General features: G+C 33.2%; 1 protein-coding gene across 1 annotated transcript in view; it reads right to left on the reverse strand.

The window, feature by feature from the left end:
- The window catches only part of OTOG (otogelin), a 103,182-nt gene that overhangs the window by 19,330 nt on the left and 58,281 nt on the right, over positions 1-25,571 (reverse strand). The window contains exons 33-42 of the mRNA XM_058161526.1: positions 19,959-20,076; positions 16,841-16,920; positions 13,108-16,208; positions 12,211-12,379; positions 11,075-11,220; positions 10,673-10,762; positions 2,790-2,973; positions 1,870-2,090; positions 1,291-1,429; positions 186-380 (exon numbers count right to left, since the gene is read on the reverse strand). Of these exons, the coding sequence (XP_058017509.1) occupies positions 186-380; positions 1,291-1,429; positions 1,870-2,090; positions 2,790-2,973; positions 10,673-10,762; positions 11,075-11,220; positions 12,211-12,379; positions 13,108-16,208; positions 16,841-16,920; positions 19,959-20,076 (4,443 nt within the window). The remainder of the gene's footprint in view (positions 1-185; positions 381-1,290; positions 1,430-1,869; positions 2,091-2,789; positions 2,974-10,672; positions 10,763-11,074; positions 11,221-12,210; positions 12,380-13,107; positions 16,209-16,840; positions 16,921-19,958; positions 20,077-25,571) is intronic.

A 25,571-nucleotide genomic window follows, 5' to 3' on the forward strand; every position in this document is an offset into this window, starting at 1 on the left:
GTGTATAGTAGCATGTAATAAACTTGAAGTGCTTTAAATTCAGCTCCTGTTCCTGACTATTTGCACCAGTTACCTCTATGGATAAACTGAGATCTATTGGCTATCCAGTTACCTGAATTTCATCACAACTGTTTGATGGATTACATATTTCTCATAGGCTGCAGAAGAAAAATATTAGCACCTACCACATTTCTCTTCCGGGATGCAGAGAGCTGAATGAATTTGATGAAGGATGGTTCCTTCTGCACAGGTGCAGCCCTCAGTGAGCACCAAGCAAGAGTCTGAATCTTCTGCAGTTGACTCTGTACTCTGACAAGTGCTTGGGGCAAGGCATGGATGTATACAAGCCTTATAAGTAAAACCTTCTGGACAAGGAAAGGCTAGCAAGACAAGAAGTACAAGGTTAACATAGTGTTGCTATTTTTTATTTTTTTTATTTTTTTGTTATAACAGCATACATAAGCATAAGCATGAAGTATCTATACAACATATAAGTATATATATGAGTATAAGCATGTAATAACTATACAAATTGTATATAATGAAATGAAACAGAAGGACAGGAACGGTAGGCACGTTTGTGCTCTTATGCACGCCCCTTATAGACCTCTTAGGAAAGGGGTGAGATCAATAGTAGACAGTTTTTGGTTAAAGCTTTGGGGACTTTGAGAAGAGACCACAGAGTCAGGTAGTGTATTCCAAGCATTAACAACTCTGTTACTGAAGTCGTATTTTCTGCAGTCAAGATTGGAGCAGTTAATATTAAGTTTAAATCTATTGTTTGCTCTTGTATTGTTGTGATTGAAGCTGAAGTAGTCTTCAACAGGAATATGGAAGTCAGCAGGTTATAAAACACATGCATTAACACTAATAAACAGTGGTATTATCCCCTTCTCATTAGAAAGTAAAATAAAAAGAGTTTTAGAGCTAGAGAATTGGGAGTGCTTAATCTTTCACATGCTCACAGTTCATCCCATTAATTTATTTCCCACTCAAAGCCCTTTTCCCACAATTCATGGTTAATGTATCTTATCATTTGCTTTGATGTTATTCATGGCACTTCTGTTCATATAGTTTTATTGTTCTGAAAAAAATCCAGTTATTCCAATATTTACTTGCATTTGCAATATAATCTGTGCCCAAAGATTAACCTTTCAAAAAATGACTGACTTTGGACTTGAATTCAGGCTCTAATATATTATTCAGTTTCATAGATTACGTTGTCTTATCAACTTCCAGTAATGTAGCCTTATTGGGGTCAACATACATATTCTCATAACTAATACTTACAACAGTAACTAGAATTCCTCCATTCTATGCAGATATTAAATTTATTACACATGGCGACATAAGCAGACAGTGCTAAACATGGATCCTGAATATATTCAGTGTCTTGGATCCACAAATCACAAAAAGTAGCTGGAGAAACCTTAACACATATAAAAACATGTATTTGGATTAGTAACTGACAATTGAAAACCAGCATCATTAGAAAGAAGCAACATATATCTATATCTAAAATATATCTCTATCTATCTCTATCTATCTATCTATCTATCTATCTATCTATCTATCTATCTATCTATCTATCTATCTATCTATCTATCTATCTATCTTTTCAGAAATAGCTATTCATTCCTGGATTGTTGTAAACTGTGGATCCCACTTCAAATAGAACTACTGCATTGCATTCAAGTTGTGTCAAGATCACCAAAATATCTTCCTCTGAATAAATATCCCATTGGTCCTACTGCAAGGGTGAGCAACTTCTTATGAACATAATGCAATCCATAAATTGACTGCTCATTATTAATATAAAACCAGATTTATCAACAAGCAAAATAATTGTAGAAATCAAAGATAACATACATAAGGATGGCAGCTGCTGAATGTTTGGTTCAACAACATATTTAAGCAAAATGAACAATTCATGGCTGAACAGTTAGCTTCATGGGTTCTTGGGTTTCCAATATACTTCAGTGTATGTGGCACCAACCAGCTATCTGTGAAGATAACTGAAGCAGCTGCAGTTCTTACAACTGTATTATTAGGTAACATGAGGTCGTTTGTTGAAATTCCATCACAGAAACCTGCAAAAGAGAACACTACGTATTTATATATTTTACCATGCTTAAATCCACTTCAATTTGAAAGAATTCTAAGCCACACAGAGTATAAAACAAAATTACCATCTTCTCAATAGCAGAAATAGCTCAGATTTCCATTAGTACTTTTTCTGATTTAGGTTTAGTGAGGAGGAAGATTATGTCATCTCATTTAAATTCAACTCATATTGAACAATCTTACCTCTATGCAGCATTTTCTTCAGTATATTAGCAGAGGGCAAGCCACCTATCTTTCAAATACCTTATTTGACTTTATGGAAAGCATAATGTAAAGTACATCTTTTGCTTATTCATGTTCTATCTATTTTTCAAATTACTTCAACCTCCATACTTCTGTTTCATAAACTCTAAATCCAGAAGCAAGTTTTCATCCCCCTCTTCCAGCTGTCTGTAATATGATCTCACAAGAATTAAAAGTTGTATTGCAGATAGTTTGGCTGGCAAATTTTTATTCTGTGCTTTGAATATTAGCCTCATTTCAGCTATAAATACTGTTGGTGAACAATTATCATTTTCTACTTTCTCACAGAATTACTCTTCAAGTTGCAATATAATTTATAAACAAACAAATGTGATATTCCCTTTAACAAAAGTGTGTGTGCTGAGTGGATGAGTATATAAAGGTATAAACTAAAATATAACAAAATACTAAAATTAGCTTACCACACAATCCCATTGTTTTTTTATCATTGGTTGCATTATGTTCAATTATCATCATCCCAGTATTATGAAACCACTGAATTTTAGTATTTGATGGGGTTTTAATAAGATACATAAAACCAGTGTCCTCAATTTTAAAACCATATTTTTTAACAGTAGGCCAAGCATATTTTGAATTGACCATTATCTAGAAAACATATAAAGAGATATTTAGGCAACATTTAAGATTTGAGTTTGCATTTTCTCATAATAATACTTTTAACAAGTGTTTCTCCTTTTCTGTAAAAGCAAATCTTTTAATCAAATAAATTCTAATGGACCTTCCAATGAAAATCTGTACAACTTGCATATTAAATTCTTAAACCCCAATTAGATAGCAAATCTTGAGAGGAAGCAATCAAAATGTAGGCAGCATTTAGACTAGAGAATTATGACTCAAGTTACATGGGTATAATTTAATGCCATCAGGACAATGGGTAGCTTTTTCTATTTAAGCCAGTGAGAAATTAAATTCTATAAGAAGCATGATGATGGGGGCGTGGCCATGACCGTGGTGGGGTAAGGACCTTTCCTTCACTTCACAGGGCTTATTAATGAAGATTTATGAGAATTTATGCCGTTTGGAATGCACTGTTATGGATGGAAGTTAATAAATCATGAGGTGAAAGTGTTAACAGCCCAGCAGATTGAATTTAAAACTGGTAGGTCATCTGAAACGGCTTGAATTAAGGAGTTTCTACAGCGTGGGATGACCGAGCCGGCAGACACGTTAAGTTGGAATAAATTGCTGTATTTTGTTTTTCCAAAATTAACTATCGTGTTCTGTGTTAAAAAAAATTTTTTCTATTGCTGAGGCTAAGGAGTGAATATTAAGGACTGAATCTGATAATGAGAAGAATTTAATATACACAGAATTTAATTGAAGAGAAGAGAAATTGATTTTTTGTTGGATTGTTTAGCAGCAAGAGGATTTTACTGAACGGATATTTTTTTCTTTATTTTTTTTTTCTTGAGAGCAAATTAATAGCTTGTTTATATTACAGAAAAAAAAAAGGATTCTGCTTCGTTTAAGTTGCTTTGTCTTTCTTTCTGCTTTGCTGACGTGGAGGAAAAAATGGCGCTGATTAATGTTAGCTGTGAAGTTCTGTGTTTCTTTGTGGAGTATCCTTGAACTTGAGAGATAACAGTGCATAAGCCGCTTCGCTTCAATTAAAAGACTGTCGTCCTTTGATCTTCACTAAGACCCTCTGTAAAATTGGTTTGGAATCCTAGTTTGGAAAATTTTTTGGTTTTTTTCAAAATGACTCAACAACTTTCAGAAACGCAGCAACTTGCTGCAGCTTTAAATAAAATTGGGGAAAAAATAGCAGGACTATCAGAGCGTATAGATAATTTGACATTGAAACTGACATCCGAAGTGCAAAATTTGAAGCAAGATATGAATGATAACTTTGTTAAACAAAAAGAGGAAATGATAATGATTAAAGATGAAATGGAGCAGATGCATGTGCATGAGGCAAAAGTAGATCGGCAAATTGGCAAAATATTTTATAAAAATGAGCAGCAAGATAAGAGAATTTGTCTTTTGGAAGAAGAGATGAGGAAATATAATTTTGTTATCAGAGGAATCTCGGAAGAAAAGGAGGATAAATTGAAACAGCGGGTTCTGAAATGGATTAATGATTTGGATACGCAACTTACGTTCACAATAGCAGACCTGGCAAGTGTTTTTAGAATTGGATATAGAAGGCAAAATGGTTCTAACAGGAATGTGCTTGTCAGGTTCGCAAATCTTGGTGATAAGTTGGAAGTTATGGCCAAGGTGAGAGAGTTGGGAGATGCTTTGAAGTTTGAAGGGAAGACTATTCAAGTCTTCCCGGATATATCAAGAGAAGAAAGGGCATGGAGATTTTTTTTAAAACCAATTACAAAAGTTTTGAGAGATAATGGAATTAAATACAATTGGAGGCCACCACAACAATTGAAATTTTTTTATAAAGGAAGGATGCGTACAATCACCCCAGATATAGATGCATTATTATATTTACGGGAGCTTGGACTGATTGAGATGGAGGATTTAATGGAGATAAAAGATCAAATGCTTCAGATGGGTGGAACATACGTGGAAACATCAATCTCAGAAGAAGAAAAAGGGGCTATTGGAGGGCAAGACTCTAAAGGGTTAAAGAGGAAAGAAATATCACCTGTGTTGGTTGAACAGAAGAAGAGTCGTGAGGATACAGTAGGAGAAGAAGCAGATAAGAGTCTTGGAAAATACGAAGCTGAATGCGGTCATCGCTATCTTTTTTTGAGTGATGAATTTAAATAGACAGCCCGAAAGAAGTGGCCCGGGCATTGGCACGTCCCCTCTCCCCCATTCTCTTTATAGAGGCGAAACCGATGAGGATGTGGGGGAAGAAGATTGTTTGTACTTTATTGTTTGTTTTGTTTTTTGTTTTTTTTCTGTTTTCTTATTGTTGTTTATATGGTAGTTTAATGTCGGGTGGTGGGCACAGAAAGGAAGATGCGGGGATAGGATTAAAAAATTTATATTTTAAATGGGAGTTATAAAAATAATGTCATGGAATGTGAAGGGTACAGGGAATCAGATTAAAAGAAGAAGATTGGAGCTTAAGATTAAAAGGGATTTACCAGATATTTTATTTTTACAAGAAACCCATCAGAAATCTGAAGATTCAAATAGAATGTATATAAAAGGTATGCAAATATATGAAAAAGCATTTGGAACTTCAAAAGCTAGAGGAGTTGCAACACTGATATCAGATAGGGTGTACTTTGAAAACATAAGGTAATTTTGGATGAAGATGGAAGATATGTAATAATTGTTGGAAATCTTAATGAGGAAAAAGTGACACTTGTTAATTTATATTTACCGAATGAAAACAAAGAGAATTTCTTGAAAAATAACAAAAATTTTGGAGAATGAAAGTGTAGGAAAGTAATTGTGGCTGGGGATTTTAATTTAATCAGAGATAAAATAGACAGTACTAATCCCACCCGCTGTGGAGGAGCAAATAAAATGGGGATTTTAAATATGTGGATGCTTCAAACGGCGTGGTTGATGTGTGAGAGAGGTTAAAGGAATTGAGAGAGTATACACTTTTTCTAAGATATATAATACATATTCTAGAATTGATTATATTTTTCTTTCTAAAGATTTGTTGAATAATGTGGATAAGGTAGATGTGGGAATTTTAAAGATTCTGATCATGCAGAAGTTATGGTGGACTTAGATTTTAATTTTGAGAAAAAGAAGCTATTGGAGATATGACGAGAAATTGTATAAAATGAAAAGGATAAAAATGGATACTTAAAAATTGGAGGAAAGTTGGAGATTAAATGATAACGGGAGGTTAAATTTGAAATTGTTTGGGATGCGATGAAAGCGGTGTTTAGAGGAGAGTATCAAATTATCAAGTAGGAAATATAAAAATTATAAAAATTAAAATGGAAAGAGATAAAATCAGATTAAAGAATTGGAAAATCAATTTTGCTTACTAAAGAAAAAAATTCTTCAGGAGCTTAATATGTTAAGAAATAAAATGATAGAAGAAGATACAGAGTTAGTAAAAGAAATTTGAGATTTTTAAATAGGAATTTTTGAATTTAGTAATAGAAATTCTAAATTATTGGCAAAGATGGCGAAAGATAAAAGAGAGAAGAGAGAAATTGGAGTTTTGATAGATGATAGAGGTATAAGATGTTATAAAAAATTAGAGAAATGTGAAGTGGTTAGAAATTTTTTTCAGAATCTATATTCAAAGAAACCAATTAATCGGGGAAAATTGCAAAGCTATTTAGAAAAGTATGTGGTGAAAATTGATCAAACATATAAGGAATTGATGGAAGAAGATATAACACAAGATGAGATTAATGGAATAATACAAAAATTAAAATTAGGGAAAGCTCCAGGTGAGGATGGATTACCTGTTGAGTTTTATAAAGAATTTAAAGAATTAATAATACCAAGATTGCAAAAATTATTCAATGGAATATTACATGGTGGGAAGTACCTTCGTCATGGAATAGAACGGTGATATCCTAATTCCTAAACCAGATAAAGATTTAGAAAGGATTGAGTCCTATCGGCCCATTTCTTTAATTAATCAGGATGCAAAGATATTTACTGCTATTATAAGTAATAGATTAAATAGATTTATAGATAGATATATAAGTTATAATCAAGTAGGTTTTGTGAAGGGTAGATACATGAGTGATATTGTTAGAAGAGTATTAAATATTATAGATGTAGCTGAATATAATGGTGATAAAATTGGTATAGTATCATTGGATATTTTAAAGCTTTTGATTCTGTACAATGGGAAACTATTAAAGTAATTGTGGAGGCTTTAGGCTTTGGTAATAAGTTTATACATGTTATTTCAAAATTGTACCAAAAGAGCGGTGCAAGAGTGAAGGTGAATGGAATATTAACTGAAGAGATAAAATTAGAAGCTGGTACGAGACAAGGATGTCCCTGTCCCCAACATTATTTTTATTGGCTATGGAAATATTGACAAAATGATAGAAAAGATGAAGAATTAGAAGGATATAAGGGTATAAGATAAATTTGTATGGATGATACTTTAATTATTTTGAAAATGTAGAGAAAGATCTGAAAAGATATATAAGCATTTGATAGAATTTGAGGAAATGACAGGATTGAAAGTAAATTGGTCAAAGTCAGAATTATTGATGGATAGTAATGGTAATGAGTCTGAGAATATGCAAGAGCAATTTGGGATAACACATTGAAATATTTGGGTATAGTGCTTTCACTTAAGGTTAAAGAATTGAAAAAACTTAATTATGATGTGGTGATTAACGAAATTGAGAAGAAGATAGATAAATATAAAATTTTAAAGTTGTCTTGGTTTGGTAGAATTGCAATGTGTAAGATGATGTTGCTGCCCAAGTTCAACTTTTTATTCGAGATGCTACCACTAAATTTGACAGAGAAAGATATTGAAGGATATCAGAAAAAACTGGATAAATTTTGCAACGGTGGTAAAAGACCTAGATTAGTGAAGAAAATGTGGTATCAAAATCAAAAGGAAGGTGGATTAGGAATCCCCAAATTATTTAATTATTACTGTGCGTATGGTATCCGGATAGTGGTAAAAATATTTAAAGGTGAAGATAACTATTGGAGAGACTTAGAGTTAAGGGATATAGAGAAATTTGGATCAAGGTGGTTTTTAGATAAAGCAAATTTAAAATGTGTAAGTAGAAGTTATTGGTTAAAGGGATTAAGTAAAATGTGGAACAAATTTGTTAAAATTTTAATTCCGGATATAATCTTTTTGGGGGAGACAATTGAATTTGGCGATTAAAAATAATATAAAACGTAATGAAGTGATTAAAGAGGAAAATATAGAAATTATTAGAGATTGGATAAAAGTTATGGGAAATGAAAGGAGGAATAAAGAAATTATTGAAAAATTAGGGTTAAGTTGGTTTGAAAAAATACAGATAGAAAAATGGACAAAAAACTAAAGGAAAATTATTCGATAAATAGATGTGAAACTGAATTTGAATATTTAGTATCTCGGATTATGAAAGATGAAATTGGGCTAAAGGGACTCGTTAGTAGGGTTTATAAGATTATAAATTCTGATGAAAAATTACAAAGAGTGATGAGGACAAATTGGGAAAAAGATCTTAATATTGAAATACCAGAGTCAGATTGGAATGTGAATTGGAAGAGTAGAATTATGAGAACTTTATCTATAAGGATTAAAGAGCACAATTATAAAGTTGTTTGGAAATGGTATTTGACTCCAGTAAGATTGTCACAAATGGATAAAAAATTAGTAAAAATGTTGGAGATGTGAGATGGAATTGGGGACTTATGAACATATGTGGTATAATTGTGATAAGGTTAAAAGTTTTGGCAACAATTGGAGAAAATGATATTTGAAATGATGGGGAAAGTAATAACATTGAGAGTGGAAACTATATTATTGTTGGTAATTAAGGAAATAGAATTAACAAAATATGAAAAAGAATTGATTAGAAATATGATTATAATAGGTAGAATTATAATAGCTAGATATTGGAAACTAGATGTGATTTTTAGAATAGAAGAGTGGAATTCTGAAATGTGGAAACTAGCTTTAAATGATAAAATGACATGTGATATTAAAATTAAAAGTGGTGTGTATAAAGAAGATATTTTCTGGAAGACTTGGAAACCATTTGTGGACTTTGCGCTTGGAACATTGGACGCTTCAGTACCTGTACCTCGAGAACGTGGATTTTGGCAATCATGAGGATATATCCGAAGACCCAAATCTTCCTTTTATGTATAGCACAAGGGTGTAATAATGTATTTTCTTTTTGTTTGTTTGTTGTAAAAAAAGTAATAAAAAAAGTTTAAAAAAAAAAAAAAGAAGCATGATGATGATATGATTTGATTGAAATACAGGCAGGAAATAGAAGATATAATACAAGAGAATTCAAAATATATTCCAACTGGGGAAAACCCAGTTAGCTAGATATTTGGATGCTATTTTAATTTTGAATTTTACCCTCTTTTCCCAAAATTCTAAAATACTGAGGGTGATATATTTTTTGCCAGTACACTGGTAAGTAAGTGTACATCTATATCTATTTCTGATGTAGTTCCATAGAAGAAACTAAGGTTAACTGGACTTTCCAAAAATTCTGGATGGTTAAAACGGAAAACAAGCAAAATACTTTTCTCTGTCAACAGCCCTACATTTTAACAAGTTTAAGTGTTCCTACTAGCTTCAAGACTGGGTCATTGTCTTTTCATAATAACCTAAAGTTGCAATTATGTCATAATAAACCTTTATCAAATATATATTTTGTTCATTCAGCCTTATAGAAACTGGTAAAAAATACAAGACGTAAAAAAGAGGATGGAATTATAATTACAAGACATATAAAAAAAGAGGACGGAAAAATATTCCAACATTAACTGCAAAGTAGACATACTGAGAATTCCTATGCATGACTTCTGAGGAATATAGTTCCACTAAATATATTAAGATTTCTTTTAAATAAGCACATAAAGGGCAGCATATTTGACATGCCATTACTGCTTAAAAGGTTCTTATTCTCAACTTCAGCTTATGTTCAGGAAATAAGTAATAAAGTAAGTTTAGTCAAGTGGTTAAGGCACCAGGCTAGAAAGCAGTAGACCATGAGTTCAACTCCAGCCTTAGCAATTAAAGCCTGCTGGGTGACTTTGGGACAGTCGCTCTCTCTCTGCTCAAACCACCTCACAGGGTTATTATTTTGGGGGAAATAGGAAGAGGAAGGTAGGTTGGGTATGGTCTCTGCCTTGAGTTGTTTGTAAAAATAATAAAGGCAGGATATGAATAAATAAAAATAGTAGTAATTAGCAAAATGTTAATTAAAAATATCAATAACATTAATAAACAGTAGTTAGTATTAATTACTTGAGCTACAGCCTTCATTTGGAAATTGGAAATTGAAATTCTAAAAATTGAATTTTAAAATCATAAACATGACTTGAACACCAACATTAAAATGACCATACAAATTTTAGGAGACTTGGCCACCACAAATGACATGCTGAAAACTACTAGGCAAAAAATAAAAATAGTGCTGAAAGAATCTGTTTGAATTTAATTTAACTTATTTCAAATGGTATCAATTCAATTCAATCAGTTAATGTGTTTAACAGTTGGATTTTAAATCACAAATATCTCTAGGAACTCTGCTAATTTCTTCCAGATGTTACAGTGGTCCCAAGCTTCAAGTTATGCCACCCAACATAAATCATAAAATAAAGGAAGTATGACTCGGAATTTTAATAAATCTGTTTTTCCAAAGGTTAACAAAGATTAATAAGTAACAAAGGAAGTAAAGTTTACCTTTCTACTTAAGCGGTCAATGATAATCTGGTTAGACAGATATGTCAAATTCAGCATTGCCAGACATAGCTTAGAATAGGTTAAGATCCCCTAAATAAAAAAAAATATTCACAAAGAATTACAAAGTTGTTTCCATGTCTCATAAAATTAAACAGTATGATAAAAAACATTCCTCTCCCATGTAAGACCCAATTTCAACTCCATCCTATATTCAACTGCCTTAATATTTAATGTTTTAAAAAGTCACTATCTGAAAATATATGGAAAGGATTATTCAACATCAACTCCCAAGAAAAACAAATTAATGATCTTCTAGCCTCAAAATTTCTATTAGATCAGAGATCTAAGACTATTTGTTTATGACCATTCTATAAATACAGAATAATAAACAAGATTTAGTACCATATTGGTATTTCTGTTGTCCACAACATGAATGCTTATAGTTTCATCTTGTGTTTGGCTGATTATATAAGATGCTTCTTTAAATAAAGCCACATGATGTCCATCAAAGGTGATAAAGCTCAGATCAGAGAAGAAAGTGCATCGACCTATCAAGCATAATGTGAACTATTATTTTTTAAAAATTACAAAACAGGCGGATGGTTGCTGGCAAATGGAAATTCAATGTCTTGTTAAATTAGATAAAAATATGTAACAGATAATAAATAGTTCTTTAAAAATCAACAAGTAATTTCCTGGTAAATAGGTTTGTGTTGCAAAAGAATCCTAATATGTGTGCAGCTGATACCAGGTCTTGAAAAATAAGAAATTCTGCCATTTCCTATCTTAAAACATTATTTTATCTCCATACCATGTTTTACTTGAGATCAAATTCAAATTCAAATTAAGTTGAATTCAGGGTTGTTTTTTCTGAAATAAACGTTTGTTTATTTCCATTTCCCCCTTTCACATTTCATGCTACTCCAGAAATTTCTACAATCCTTATCAAAATCTTAGGGACACAAGATGATACAGATGGAAGAAGGATTCAGTGAAAAATATATATTCTTTCTTTGAATGGAAATATTCTCAGAACTGGAAACTCTCAATCCATAATCCATTTTTTTTCCAACATGGCACCGACGAAGGCTGCCGCGGTGAAATGCTCTCTAATGGTTTCTTTATTTTTAATTGTTCTCTGTGATTCACTACGGATTTCCTACTCACGAGACCATCTGCTCTGATGAACATATCTTTTCTTTTATGTACACTGAGAGCATATGCACCAAGACAAATTCCTTGTGTGTCTAATCACACTTGGCCAATAAAAATTCTATTCTATTCTATTCTATAATATTTGTTGTGTAAAATCTCTATATAACAAGTATTCTCTTCAATATCACATTAATCCCTCTTCATTGAGTTCTATTCCACTGCATATTGTGCAGTTCCCCAATATTCTTCTGGTTGAACTGCTACTGTTTTGTATAAGGCACAAATAATTTCTACCATCTGTTCCTTCCATACCTACCCTGAAGTTCAAGGTTTCATCAGCTTAATGCAGTTTTAAAATAAACACTATATGACTTATAACTCACATGCACATTCCCATTTGGGGCAGCATTTGTCGCCATTAATCTGAACAGCAAGTCCAAGAAATCCACAGCTGGGTTGTGTTGCACTGTATGGGCAGTACTGTGATTGGTTAACTTGAATTAATTGTCCATCTAAGCAAATATGTTTTATGCAGTCATTTTCTGTGACAGGCTAAGGCATATTTAGAAAAGATTGGTTACAATTCTGAACAAAACAAAAGCAACAAGAACATATTTTCAAGAAATCAACATAGTAGAACTCAGGAGCCTAAGTGTCCAAGATCTCTTGAGTATTCAGGAATATGTTTTCGTTTTTGTTTTAATTAAGGCTGAATTCTGAAATAGCAGCCTTGAAAAATATTCAATGTTTAGTTTAACATTAATAGTATGAAAATCATACAAATCATAAGGTTTCAAAGTGAAGCTAGTTATTAAAATTTAAAAAAAAACACCACACACACAAATACTTTTCCCCAAACAATTATACTGAGTAGTTCAAAAGCCCCGAATATGTTCTTAATCTTCTTCATCAATAATATTTAACCCATGAGCAGAATTATCAAGAGACTGATTCAAGATCATGTTAGATTGCTAGTGGGCATATAAATGATCGAGGCGTGGACATTTAGCACAATGCATTATAAGAAACTTATCGCTAGAAATATAGAAAGACTTGTTTGCATCACTAGTTATGTTTCAATGACTGTGACATATGAGGTTTTCAGGGAAGTGCAGGATCAGGATAAATATATGAAAGCCACAATTGTTGTGTAGTTATTTATTAAGCTTGGATGCTCTCTGACTTTCAACCGCTCTGGATCTCTAAGTTAAAACACAGACACACAGACAATTCCCTCCTTTCATATGGTGGGATAAAGATCAATTAATTATGTTACTCACTATACATGTTGGCTGAGTTGCTATCTCTCCAGATGGTATGAAAACTGATGCCGAAGTACCTGACATAGTTTCAGCAGTAGTAAAATTTGCAGTGTATATTGTGCCAGAATCATATACTGGTTTGGTTGATAAATAAGTAGGAGCTGCTGTAGCTGTTGTAACCTTTGGATGAATTGATAGTATTGGCAAAGAGCTTGCTGATGCTATTGTTGCCTCCTTCACAAATGGGAATTTGGATATTGCAGTTTCATTAGTGGAACTAAGTGGAGCAGGGAACGTTGGTGAATGTTTGCTAATTGAAGGTGATGGAGTAAGCTTTGTAGCCAATATTTCTCCATCGGCTTCTAGTATTTTGGAAGATATGCTCTTTGTTTCTGAAATATCAGAAGGTACTGGAAATAAAGATGTGATAGATTCTTTTGTTCCTGCTGTTTTTTCTAATGATTTTGTGACACTCTTGGTTGTGAGTCCACTTAGTCCTATGGGTGCTGAACTAGAAGAAACAGTGGAAAGTGGCATGTGTTTAGATAAAGTTATCGTCTTCTCTGTAGCACTGGTCTTCACGGATGTGAAAGCTGTTGATGCGGGTGTTACTAATACTCTTTCTTGTGAATCTGTTTGACTCACAATTGAAGTTTCTGGTGCTTCCAAAATAAATAGTGATGGTGATGTTGATTTTGACACATGAAACAAAGTGCTGGATTCTGTAGATGGCTGAGAAGGACTTAATGCTTGCTTTGTGGTGGGGAAAAGCGTCTTGGATTTTTCAGTAGGAAAGGACTCTATTATTTGCTGGGTTGTTTCTTTATCACTTACAAGTGGGATTTGGGGTGAAAATAAAGAAGTGAGTGAAGCAACTGAAGGAGTAACAAATGGATGTGAAGTACTTTGGAAGACAGAAGGCATTGCTACTTTGATTGACTCTGTTGTACTTAAACTACTTTGGGGATAAATACTTGTCTGTTCAACTGGAAACTGATATGCCGTTGAAGTTCCTTTTGTAGTTAAATAAGCTTTAGAGGCCAGTGAAGAATCATGCTTCCCTGGCGTTTGTGTTATAAGATATGGAGGAACAGATTTGTCTTTTACATGGGTAGAAATGCTTTCCGTTGGAGACGTACGAACAAAAGAAGTGGCAATCTTGGAAGTGACAGATGACTTTGATGTCTCAACTGACGGTTTTGCAGTGGTTGGTAATACAGTTATCTTTTGTATTGAAGTAAACGAAGATGTTTTGTTTACTAGAGAGGTTATGGAAGGAAATGTTGTTACAGAAAGAGTAGCTGAAGAAAACAAGGTTGATATTTCTTTGATTGATGCCACTTCAGCTGGTGACCTGCTGCTAAGTTTAGTAAATGGAGATAAAGTAACCCTAGATTCTTTTACTGTCAATTCTGGAGTTGACCTTAAAGCTATTGTGCTTGGTGATACCATCCTGAAGGTGGTCTTTGAAGTAGTTGGATGAATAGCACCAGCCATAGGAACCTGAATTTCAGGTGATGAAGGAACAAGACCAGTGTCTATCTTTGACGTTATAACTGTAGAAAGGGACACTGGACGGTGAGAAGTGGATGGTTTTCTTGTATATAAACTGGTAGTTTTTTCTGATTCTTTTTTACTAAGATATTCTGCTGTTTTGTCTGTATCAATAACAGCATGTTGAATAAATGGATATCCAGTTGTTCCAACTGATTCTAACTTTTTAGTGATCAATGGACCCGGGACAACAGTGGCTATGACTTCTTCTATAAATGCAGATTCTGTTTTCAATTTTGTTACACCAACAGAATCTGGAACACTTGCCTTTGTGGTTTTCAGGGGCAAAGGTATTTTGTGTTCTGTAGATATTTTCTGGGAGATTGGAATTGATGATTCAGATGAAGTTGAAGTTTTAGAGGTTACTATTGTAGACAAATGTGTAACTTTATAAGATGAAGCAGTTGCGGGCTTTGTCATGTTTGGCTGTAGAAACAGTGACTGCTCTGTTTGTAAATATTTTTTGGAAACTATTGTAGTAGGAGAAGAAATATCAGTTTTTCCAGGAACTCTAGAAGTAAAAACTTGAGGTTTTGATATTATAGGCGTGTACAAAGAAAAATATGAACTTGTTTGATATGTAACATTCGATGTTGGTTTTGGTATTTCCTTTTTAATAGTAGAAACTAAAACACTTGGATGTGTCAAGAACGTGTGGGGAAACTGTGTTGGTACTGGAGTTATTGGACTAATAGTACTTTTAAGTTGTTCTTTGATTAAAGCAACAGTTGTCTTTGATGTTTCTGAAGAACCTGGCTCTAGAACTGGTTTTGTGGCTACTACAATAGTAAATAAAGGAGCAAATGAAGTTTTAGTACCATTGGTGATTATTAGAGTTGGTTGAGTTACTCCTGGCTTAGTTCTGGTTGGAACTGTTTGCCTTGATGTTGGCAAATGGGAAGGTATTTCCAAAGATGGCAATATTGCTTTGGTAAAAAACTGACTAGTATGCTCTATTTTTGATGTTACTATAGATGAAGTTTGGCTTTCTGTCATGTTTTGAAGTTTTCTTTCTATGTCCTCTGTAGGGAAACTCTGAGCATCTATTACTTTTATTTGTGAAACTAGTCTAGATGTATCTAATGATTTATCTTCTGTAATACTTGATGGAGTCACAATGGAAGTTGGAGTAGCTGCTAATTTACTTTCTGCTTCAGTGATTGTAGATGTTGTGGGGATTGAAAAGCTTGTCATACTGCTTGTCTGCAAAGTATCCAAAACAACTACATCAGTTCTTGATGGAGGAACTACAGATATGGGGCTAAAATCAGTTACAAGAGGTGAAAATCCTGGCAATGCACTTGTATCAAAAGCTGATTGAACTGAAAGAGCTGATGTAGCTAAAGTAATATTTGGCAATGAAAATGTTGGAAGTTTAGCTTTTTCAATGGTTGAACTGAATTGCTGTTTGGATGCAGGTGTTGTTTCTCTAAGTTTTAATGCTGGAGTCACAGAAAAAGCTATTTCTTTACTCAGAACTGCTGCAGAAGATTGAAGAGCCCCAAAAGCTGTATGTGTCTTTAAAGTGGATGGTAGAATCTGAACTTCAGTTGTTGGTTCAATGCCTAAAGACAAAAAACAGATGACTAGTACCGGTACATGAAGCATCTTTAGTTCAATAATAGACAGAATTAAATCCAACAGAATTAAAAGTGTGGAATAGCACAGCTTTAATAAACTGTTATTAATTTCTAACATCATAAACTTCATAAATATAATTTTATTAATTCAAAACTTTATAAATATAATTTAATTAATCCCTTACTGAACACATTTATAATGTCATATCTTTGTGCAGTGTCTTATTGCCAAAAGCTCTTTTTCCTTAGCAATTGTAAATCCAAATGTAGCTATTCCATTCAGTATATATCTGTTTTAAAATTCTGTATGTAGGAAGAAGCTTCAGGGAATCAGCCTTCTCATAGAATAAGGACTTAAGATTTAAGATCCTTGGAAATGAAAGTGACTTGAAGGTATTACTTTCTTAAAAGAACAGAGTGCAGGTTCTTTTATTAAAACACTATGCATATATTTTTTCCAGATGGTGCATAGAACTATTCACTTCAGTTAGTATAGTAGGGGAAACTGCAAAGAGTCAAGCAGTAATGTGAGGGAACTTCATTTGGCAAAGATGTTGAAACTTTGCACAAGATATTGGAAAGACATAACTTTTGAATCAATATTAAATTATACGTACAGTCTTCAAAATAAACACATCTTTGAGTGAGTTCATCCAGCACCAAATTCAAAGGACACATAGGAACACATCCTTCCACTCTAAAATAAAATTAATAATAATTAACTTTTCATACAGCAAAATGCTTCATTGAAACAAGTACTGAGTAATGTTCCTAAAGAATGATCAACAAAATACCAGTACATGTACTCTTAATGAGGTTTATTCTTCATAGAAGTCAACTTTACTTGAAAATTACAGCCCTAATTTCAAAATAACTGAAGCTACCAGAAGCTTAGCTAACTGCTTCTTTTTTCCTCTTTAAGTAGTATTGTGACCAAGCTAAATTACTTTTCTACTCTGCTGAGCTAATTCGTGAATGATGTGACATTTGGAATAGATATATACAGTATATATATATTTGCTGAATGATGAATATTTCCATTTAGAATTGGCAGAAAGCCCTTACATGCTCCTTACATAAAATTACGTTCCTTGTTTGTTTATAGCAATAGTAGCATCCCATTAGAACTCAGTTACATATTTGCTTTGCATGGAAAAGTACAAGTCACAGATGGAAGAGTCACATTTTATTTTTCTCAATATAATAGAAATACTTGGTGGACTCATTCTAGGCCATGGAAATAAAGTGGACAAACTAAACAAATACAAAGCCAAGTTATTATCTTTTTAGGTACAACTCTGACATAGAACAAGTTGAATGTTTTAAATATCTGGGGCTTGTTTTCCAAACTTTTAGGACAACTGCTTATTCTAAATGTACTTCCTTTGTGGCTCAAAAAAGTACCATTTTGTCAAAAAGCATGAATGAAATTTTAATCCAGCAGCTCCTAAATATTTTATACAAAATCCAGTGTACATTTACTCTATAGAACATAATTAAAACTTGCTTTAATTACACTATGTTCCCCTTGAAAAAAATCCAATCAGCTCTTTATTTCAGCCCCACAGCTGTTTGCCTAGTTTAGATGGCAGGTTACCCAGAACTGAAGTGATTTTTTTTAATGGGTCATTTTAAATCCACATGATGGAAGACCATCATCAGCAAATTATTCATACAGAGGTACAGCGGAGCTTCCCTAAGGTCACATGATCAAAATTCGGATGCTTGGCAACTGAATCACATTTATGCGAGTTGCAGTGTTCCAGAATCACGTGATCACCTTTTGCGACCTTCTGACAAGCTTCTTTGATTCTGACAAGCTTCTTTGATTCTGACAAGCTTCTTTGATTCTGACAAGCTTCTTTGATTCTGACAAGCTTCTTTGATTCTGACAAGCTTCTTTGATTCTGACAAGCAAAGTCACTTAACAACGGTGGCATGAAAAGTAATCAAATGGGGCAAAATTTGTTTAACAAATGTTTCACTTAGCAACAAAAATTTTCAGCTCAATTGTGGTCGTAAGTCAAGGACTATCTTTATTCTGGTCTAAGATCATACTAAAGTCAGAGGAGGATATTATCTATGAAATATCCCTAACATAGGGTAAAATATAAATACTTGGTGGACTCATTCTAGGCCATGGAAATAAAATGGACAAACTAAACAAATACAAAGCCAAGTTATTATCTTTTTAGGTACAACTCTGACATAGAACAAGTTGAATGTTTTAAATATCTGGGGCTTGTTTTCCAAACTTTTAGGACAACTGCTTATTCTAAATGTACTTCCTTTGTGGCTCAAAAAAGTACCATTTTGTCAAAAAGCATGAATGAAATTTTAATCCAGCAGCTCCTAAATATTTTATACAAAATCCAGTGTACATTTACTCTATAGAACATAATTAAAACTTGCTTTAATTACACTATGTTCCCCTTGAAAAAAATCCAATCAGCTCTTTATTTCAGCCCCACAGCTGTTTGCCTAGTTTAGATGGCAGGTTACCCAGAACTGAAGTGATTTTTTTTAATGGGTCATTTTAAATCCACATGATGGAAGACCATCATCAGCAAATTATTCATACAGAGGTACAGCGGAGCTTCCCTAAGGTCACATGATCAAAATTCGGATGCTTGGCAACTGAATCACATTTATGCGAGTTGCAGTGTTCCAGAATCACGTGATCACCTTTTGCGACCTTCTGACAAGCTTCTTTGATTCTGACAAGCAAAGTCACTTAACAACTTAACAACCATGTTGTGAACAAACTGCAGTGATTCACTTAACAACGGTGGCATGAAAAGTAATCAAATGGGGCAAAATTTGTTTAACAAATGTTTCACTTAGCAACAAAAATTTTCAGCTCAATTGTGGTCGTAAGTCAAGGACTATCTTTATTCTGGTCTAAGATCATACTAAAGTCAGAGGAGGATATTATCTATGAAATATCCCTAACATAGGGTAAAATATAAATACAGGGACATTAATCTTTTGGCATACAGTACAGCAACTTTATGCCATTGCTTTATGCAAGCTGCGATGTTCTTCAAATTACCAGTATATTATGCTGATCTTAATCTCAATTTGTTTTTCAAATGCAGGCTAATAACATCTGTCTTTTTTTTTCTCTACCGTAGACTCGACCACAATGTCTTCTGGCCTAAGCAATAGCAGTAGTGGACAGGTACAATGTTGTTCCTAGCCTAGTGCATTACAGATCAGTTGTTTTCCATGTTTTAAGAGCTACACAGCCCTAACAATAACAAAGTCCTCAAGTATGTAGAAAGTGATACATTTTTCACAGAGCCTGTCAGCGTTCCAAGTAATGCACCCATAGAAAATAGAACTCTGAGACAGGCAGGTTCCTCAAAGAACAGTTTATTGGATACTTCATATTGGCACAACTTATGAAAGCCGACTCTGAAATTTCCCACGACTTTCACCTGATTAAAAGTAAAAGGTTCCCTTTTCCCCCCAAGTCACTGGTCACACTGTCCAGGCCAGCCACCTATGAGAATGTCCTTGGTTCCCACAGGAAAACTTTATTGTTTTGGCAAAAAAAAAATCCATCTATTTCCCCGTCCCACCGTTGTGTGACAACCCTGAAGACTCCAAGATGGCTTCAGCCAGGTTTATTTCAGGGTTGACAGAGCCTCAATTTTGCTCCTAAACTGATAGGCAACATATCATTTCTTTTTTTAGAGACAGTGTTATTATTTAAATTATAAGTGTACTTACTTTGGAACAGTCTGACAATGTTTTGCCAAAGGATCTCTGCATGTCTTGAAACAAGGACTTGAACAAGCATCATAGCGCCATTCACAAGTTGAGCGGGATAAAAATTTAAATTTGCTATCTACAAATAAAAATTCATTTGTATGAATGTCATGTTTATGAATGCACATGCACTCATATATTCTAGCTCATAAATACAGAACCCTCTTTCAGCAACCTGCATTGTTAAATTTTACTGGCAACAGAGGGAGCTACTAAATATTATTAAATATTTTCATGATTTAATTTCATGAAAACTGCAATCCACAGTCCACTCTTTCTTCAATTCATAAAATAAATGCAGTGCTCTTTAAGAACTTAATCCAACAACAGGATTAAACAGAATGACATTTATATCTGAAAATATAATTCTAGTGGCCAAATTGAATGAGATAAAATATATTTATCTTTAAAAGTATAACACTAATAACACTAAAAATGTACTGGATCCTCCCATTATAAAGCTTTTCTCCAGTGTTTCAGTGAAGATTTTCTTTCATTTTGTTCTTTTATTTCCCTTCTCCACAAAAGTCAGATTGACTGGGTTGGGTTGGGTTGTTTTTTACTTTTTCAAGCTGCTAAAAACTATTTTATTCAAAATTAGATTACTATTGCTTGGGAAAAAAGAAATACAGTGGAGAGGTTTTACTCTTTTTTTTTAAAGCAAGACTTGTGATTCAGTTTTGCCATAGTTCCCAATTTTAAAATAAAAATAAAACTTTTTGCTTTTTTACTGCCTTTAAAAAAACAATGAATTCAGTATTTTGTAAATTAATTAAATGAAAAGTTTAAAGTCAAAATCACTTAGGTAGTTTAATGATTTATCTATATTTGCCTACATTTATATGTATAATGCAATATAGTATTTGTTATTCTCAACATTATAATCTATTCTCTCATTCTGTCCATTTTATATTGTTCGTCTCGGTGCACAGTTATTAGGCAATTCGGAATCATTCAGATTTGAGAAAAAAACAAATGTTGGAAATATATGGCAGGAAGCTTTTTGTAGTTCCCCAAGTACCACCTCTACCCCCAAAGTGGAAAGATATGTAGGTGGCCATTCACACAGTTTTTATATTACAGGTTCAACTAACCCTAAACTTCCTTATACCTTATGTCCTTATATTGCATTTTACTCAGGAGTTACATCTCTGGGTGATCCAATATGGAGTTCCTTTATGTTTGCCTCAGTTGGAAGGAATGTTTTCGTATTACAAATGCAGCAACAATATCTATTTATAGTTTATAGCAATCGCAACTGAATTTCAAGTACCTGTGAAAGAATCCTATTTCTCAACATGCGTAAATCAAGAAGATGAAAAGGGTTAAGAATGGATCCGACCCAACCATTCTGCACACACTATATATAGTTAACCAGCTTTTTCTGAGAAGATATTTACATATAGGAATGCAATAGCATTTTTCTGCTCATGCCCCATAGGAAACATTATTTGATCAGAACTATATTGCAGACAGTATGTAATGATAATAACTAGCCAGTATTGACAGTATGATAGTCCGTTAATCTATCTAATGCCACTTTGAAGGTGACCTCTCGCATAGATGATTCCCACACTTTGATAACACAAACATGAAGAATTAATTTCTTTGGATGTGCTATATCTATATCACGACAAAATAATAAAGTAACAAAATTGGAGTACAGACTCTAAGTCAAGAATAATAAATAAATGCAATAATAATAAATGCAAAATAAGGGTCTTCTCCAAAACTCTCATCCGTGCTAACCAAGTCTGATTCTACTTAGCTTTTTCGGCCAAACTTTGCTAGATGCTGCTACCTGTTGTGTTTGATTTACACCCATTTTATTTACACACATTTCCAGTCTCCCGTGTTTACTCTGGGATTTATGCAGGAAAATGCGCACAATGTTTACTATTATTATTATTACTCTTTATTACCTCCACAGAGGTTTGAAGCATATGGGCACAGTCCTGCTACAGGCTATCAACATAAAAGAAGACATTATAAATGCAAACTTAATAAACTAATAAGTTTTATATATGTTTGATGAATTTGTTTATCATGAAATGAAATATTTTACCAAATGCACCAAACAATCCATAAGAACTATGAGATTAGAGACAAAAATGTATTATTTATTTAATAGTCTTCTTGAATTCCTGGTTTTAGTAAAAAAAAAAAATGCTGTATAAAATTAACACTTAACTCATTTCTCATTTTGCAATAAAGAATCATCCAAGATGATTCAGAATTAAAGCATTTCAAAATAAAAGATATTAACATTTTTAACTATTAAATTAACTATTAAAAGAATATAATAGTTAATTTTAATTATTATTTAAATTAATTATTTAATTTCAACTATTTAATTATTAACTAGTAAACATTTTCTACAACCTATATATATGATAGAATTCTTTGCTTCAGTTTTTCTTCTTGAAAAAAATCAATAACGCTGCCTCATCTGACACAAATATTATAGGAATATCTATTTTTTCACATTCTTTAATCTTTCTAAAAAGATTATGCTTTCATAGATATGTTTTTAGAATTGTTATCAAGTTGCAATAAATAGTCTAAACAATTTCAATGGAATATTCTTAATACAACAGCTGAAGATGATAAATTGTCATCCAGCACATTAGAGGAAACCTGATACAGAAGATTACCTCAGTATTTTTTTTATTAATTATATACAAAATAAACAGATGGGGAAGGAAATGTAATCCATACTAACAAATTCAGTTATATATGTTACAAACTGGAGATAGTAATTTAAATACATTATCCTGTCAGAGCTGAAGAAGCTTCTTGGATGAGAAGCGAAATGTCTTCAAAAGAAAAAACAAGAAAGTCCAGTTGCCTCCTGAAAAAACACCTTTGGGAAAACCATGACCTGGATGACTGGGAATCTCCACAGACTTCTAATAATTTAAATAGTTATAGCAAACTCTTTATCTTATTACTGCTATCAGTTATAATGAAAATATTCTGATAAATATATCATGCCTATATGTAAACTACATGTAGAAGATACATCATGGTACATACATATGTATGAAAATATAAACATTCATTATGGTTATTTTTATTGATCCGTTTTATTTTTTATGAAAACTGAATCTTCCCATGAGTTTCAGAAAATGTTAATGTCTATCACAGGTTCTTTGGTAGGTTTTTTTTGATAAATTTCAGAACACATGAACATATTTATGAAGAACTTTTTTTGAGAAGGAAGTTTGAACAATCTATTATCCTACTCCCAATATTTTTGTTCCAGAACAGCAGTTCTCACTTGGAAAGGTCCTGATCTAATATGCAATTTATGATAGTCAGCAGGAAATTTAATCTGCCTTTCCCTCTGTACTCTAGAACTGGTGTAACATTTCCATTAACAAATGCAGCTATATTTTTAGATCATGTAATTAGCCTGTATCAGTTAGTCCAGCCTTCCGAAAGAACACTGGAGAAAGATTCAAGCCCAAACTTTCTTTGCTTATAAAACTCTGAAACCCAAATCCACAGATGTGGAGATTAATGAAATACCTCGTGATTATTTGATACGACCTTACTTGCTGAGGTAAACTGTTTTAGTTTTCTACTGGCAAGGAGAGGATTCTTTGGCAAGACTGGAAAGCAAAGGCTTCTCCATTTAAAGAAAGAGTCACATTTTCTACATACAAACACTTAGAGAAGGAGATCGTTAGAGATTTCAATTTCTCCTTTCCCTCTTAAAGATAAAAGAAGCATGGTATTTGTGCTTGGTCCAAATAATGTCCCAAATTAATAAAAATTCTTATCTTTATATTTATTTTTTTCTTCTACTCAGTTATGTCCATTGGGACAAGTCTCTGCAGTTTTCTTGGCAAGGTTTTTCAGAAATGGTTTGCCAGGGCCTCCTTCCTAGGGCTGAGAGAAAATGTCTCAAAAGTAAGGGTCTTAGTAGCGCTTCTAAAAAGGTAAAGGTAAAGGTTCCCCTTGCACATATGTGCTAGTCATTCTAGACTCTAGGGGGCGATGCTCATCTCTGTTTCAAAGCTGAAGCACCAGCGCTGTCCGAAGACATCTCCGTGGTCATGTGGCCGGCATGACTAAATGCCAAAGGCGCACAGAATGCTGTTACCTTCCCACCAAAGGTGGTCCCTATTTTTCTACTTGCATTTTTTACGTGCTTTCGAACTGCTAGGTTGGCAGAAGCTGGGACAAGTAATGGGAGCTCACCTAGGGATTCGAACCGCTGAACTGCCGACCTTTCGATTGACAAGTTCAGAGCCACTGAGCCACCGTGTCCCTATAAACCGCTCTATTAACCCTTTAATTCAGTAGTGTTTGATAACAAGGAAAGCATAGAGTTCATCCATTCTATTAGGAAAGTCCCTCCAACTGTGATTATATAAATCACCTGAATAAAACCTCATTTTTTGCTTCATTTTTATGTTTGATTATAAAGCACATATTTGAAGCTTTTGAAGAAAGTATTAAGAGGATATTTTCTGGGAATTTGGGAAGATATAACTTTGATAGCTTTAGAAATATTATTGGTATATCGCTTCTATTGAATTCTTATAGAAATCACTTTGCGAATTTTGGTAGAAATCACTCTGAAATTCTTGAAACTCTGTGTAGTTTAATATGTATATGTGTTCTTTCAAAGTATACTCAGCTAAAGGGTAGATAACTTATCTTAAAACATTTTTAAAAGTGTTCATTGCCTCCTCTTATCTGAATGATTACTAATCTGTCTCTAATTTCCTTTTTACAGATGGAGAAACACAGAATGAGAATGGAATACTCATTCCATTCTTGGAAGTGTTAAAAGTTTCAAATTACCTTGAATTAATTCAGCCAAGTTTCTAAAGTGGTTTGGAAACTGACAAACCGCATTGACTGAGATTGAATTTAGTACTACTTCAATTCTCAGTATTTCTCAACATGGGAAATTTTAGAAGATAGAAAATTTTGGGAATTAAAATCCACATATCTTAAAGTTATCAAGGTTGAGAAACATTGTAAATTTAATTTATCTTTCCTTTTGTTTCCTCTCACTTGCCTCCCCTACAACTTCCCCAGATCTCTATGGAGAGTTTTTAATCTCTTCAGAAAATAACTGAAGGAGGATGCTGGGGAACAGTAATCATACTATTTTTTGAAAAATAGAAAGTTTCTTCTCTTCATCTGCATTTACATTAAATATGTAGCTAACACATTTATCCTAAAAATATTTTTTTTAGAAAATTAACACTTGATCAGTGCAGGGTTTGCATGTTAAGAGTCATATCATCTTGAATGAAGTGCAACATCAGGCCCAAAAAATGAAGTTGCTCCTTATGAGCAATATATGGAGTTTACTGTGAGTAGTTATTTACTTTCTGCCTATAACAGAATCTTGCCAGATTAAAATAACTATCTGCGTAACTATTAGATATACTCTGTGACTTGCTAGAGAGGAACGTTTCCCTTCACTCTTTTCCTGCCTACCAGATATTCCAAGCTCCACTTGTCTTTGCCCTCTGAGAAAGAGACCTTCCCTCCTATGACTCCAAACAACATTCCACCATTCAGTGACCTAAATATTTGCTGTACCCAAAA

This window comes from Ahaetulla prasina, chromosome 1, assembly GCF_028640845.1.
Source record: "Ahaetulla prasina isolate Xishuangbanna chromosome 1, ASM2864084v1, whole genome shotgun sequence".
NCBI classification, from domain to species: Eukaryota; Metazoa; Chordata; class Lepidosauria; order Squamata; family Colubridae; genus Ahaetulla; species Ahaetulla prasina.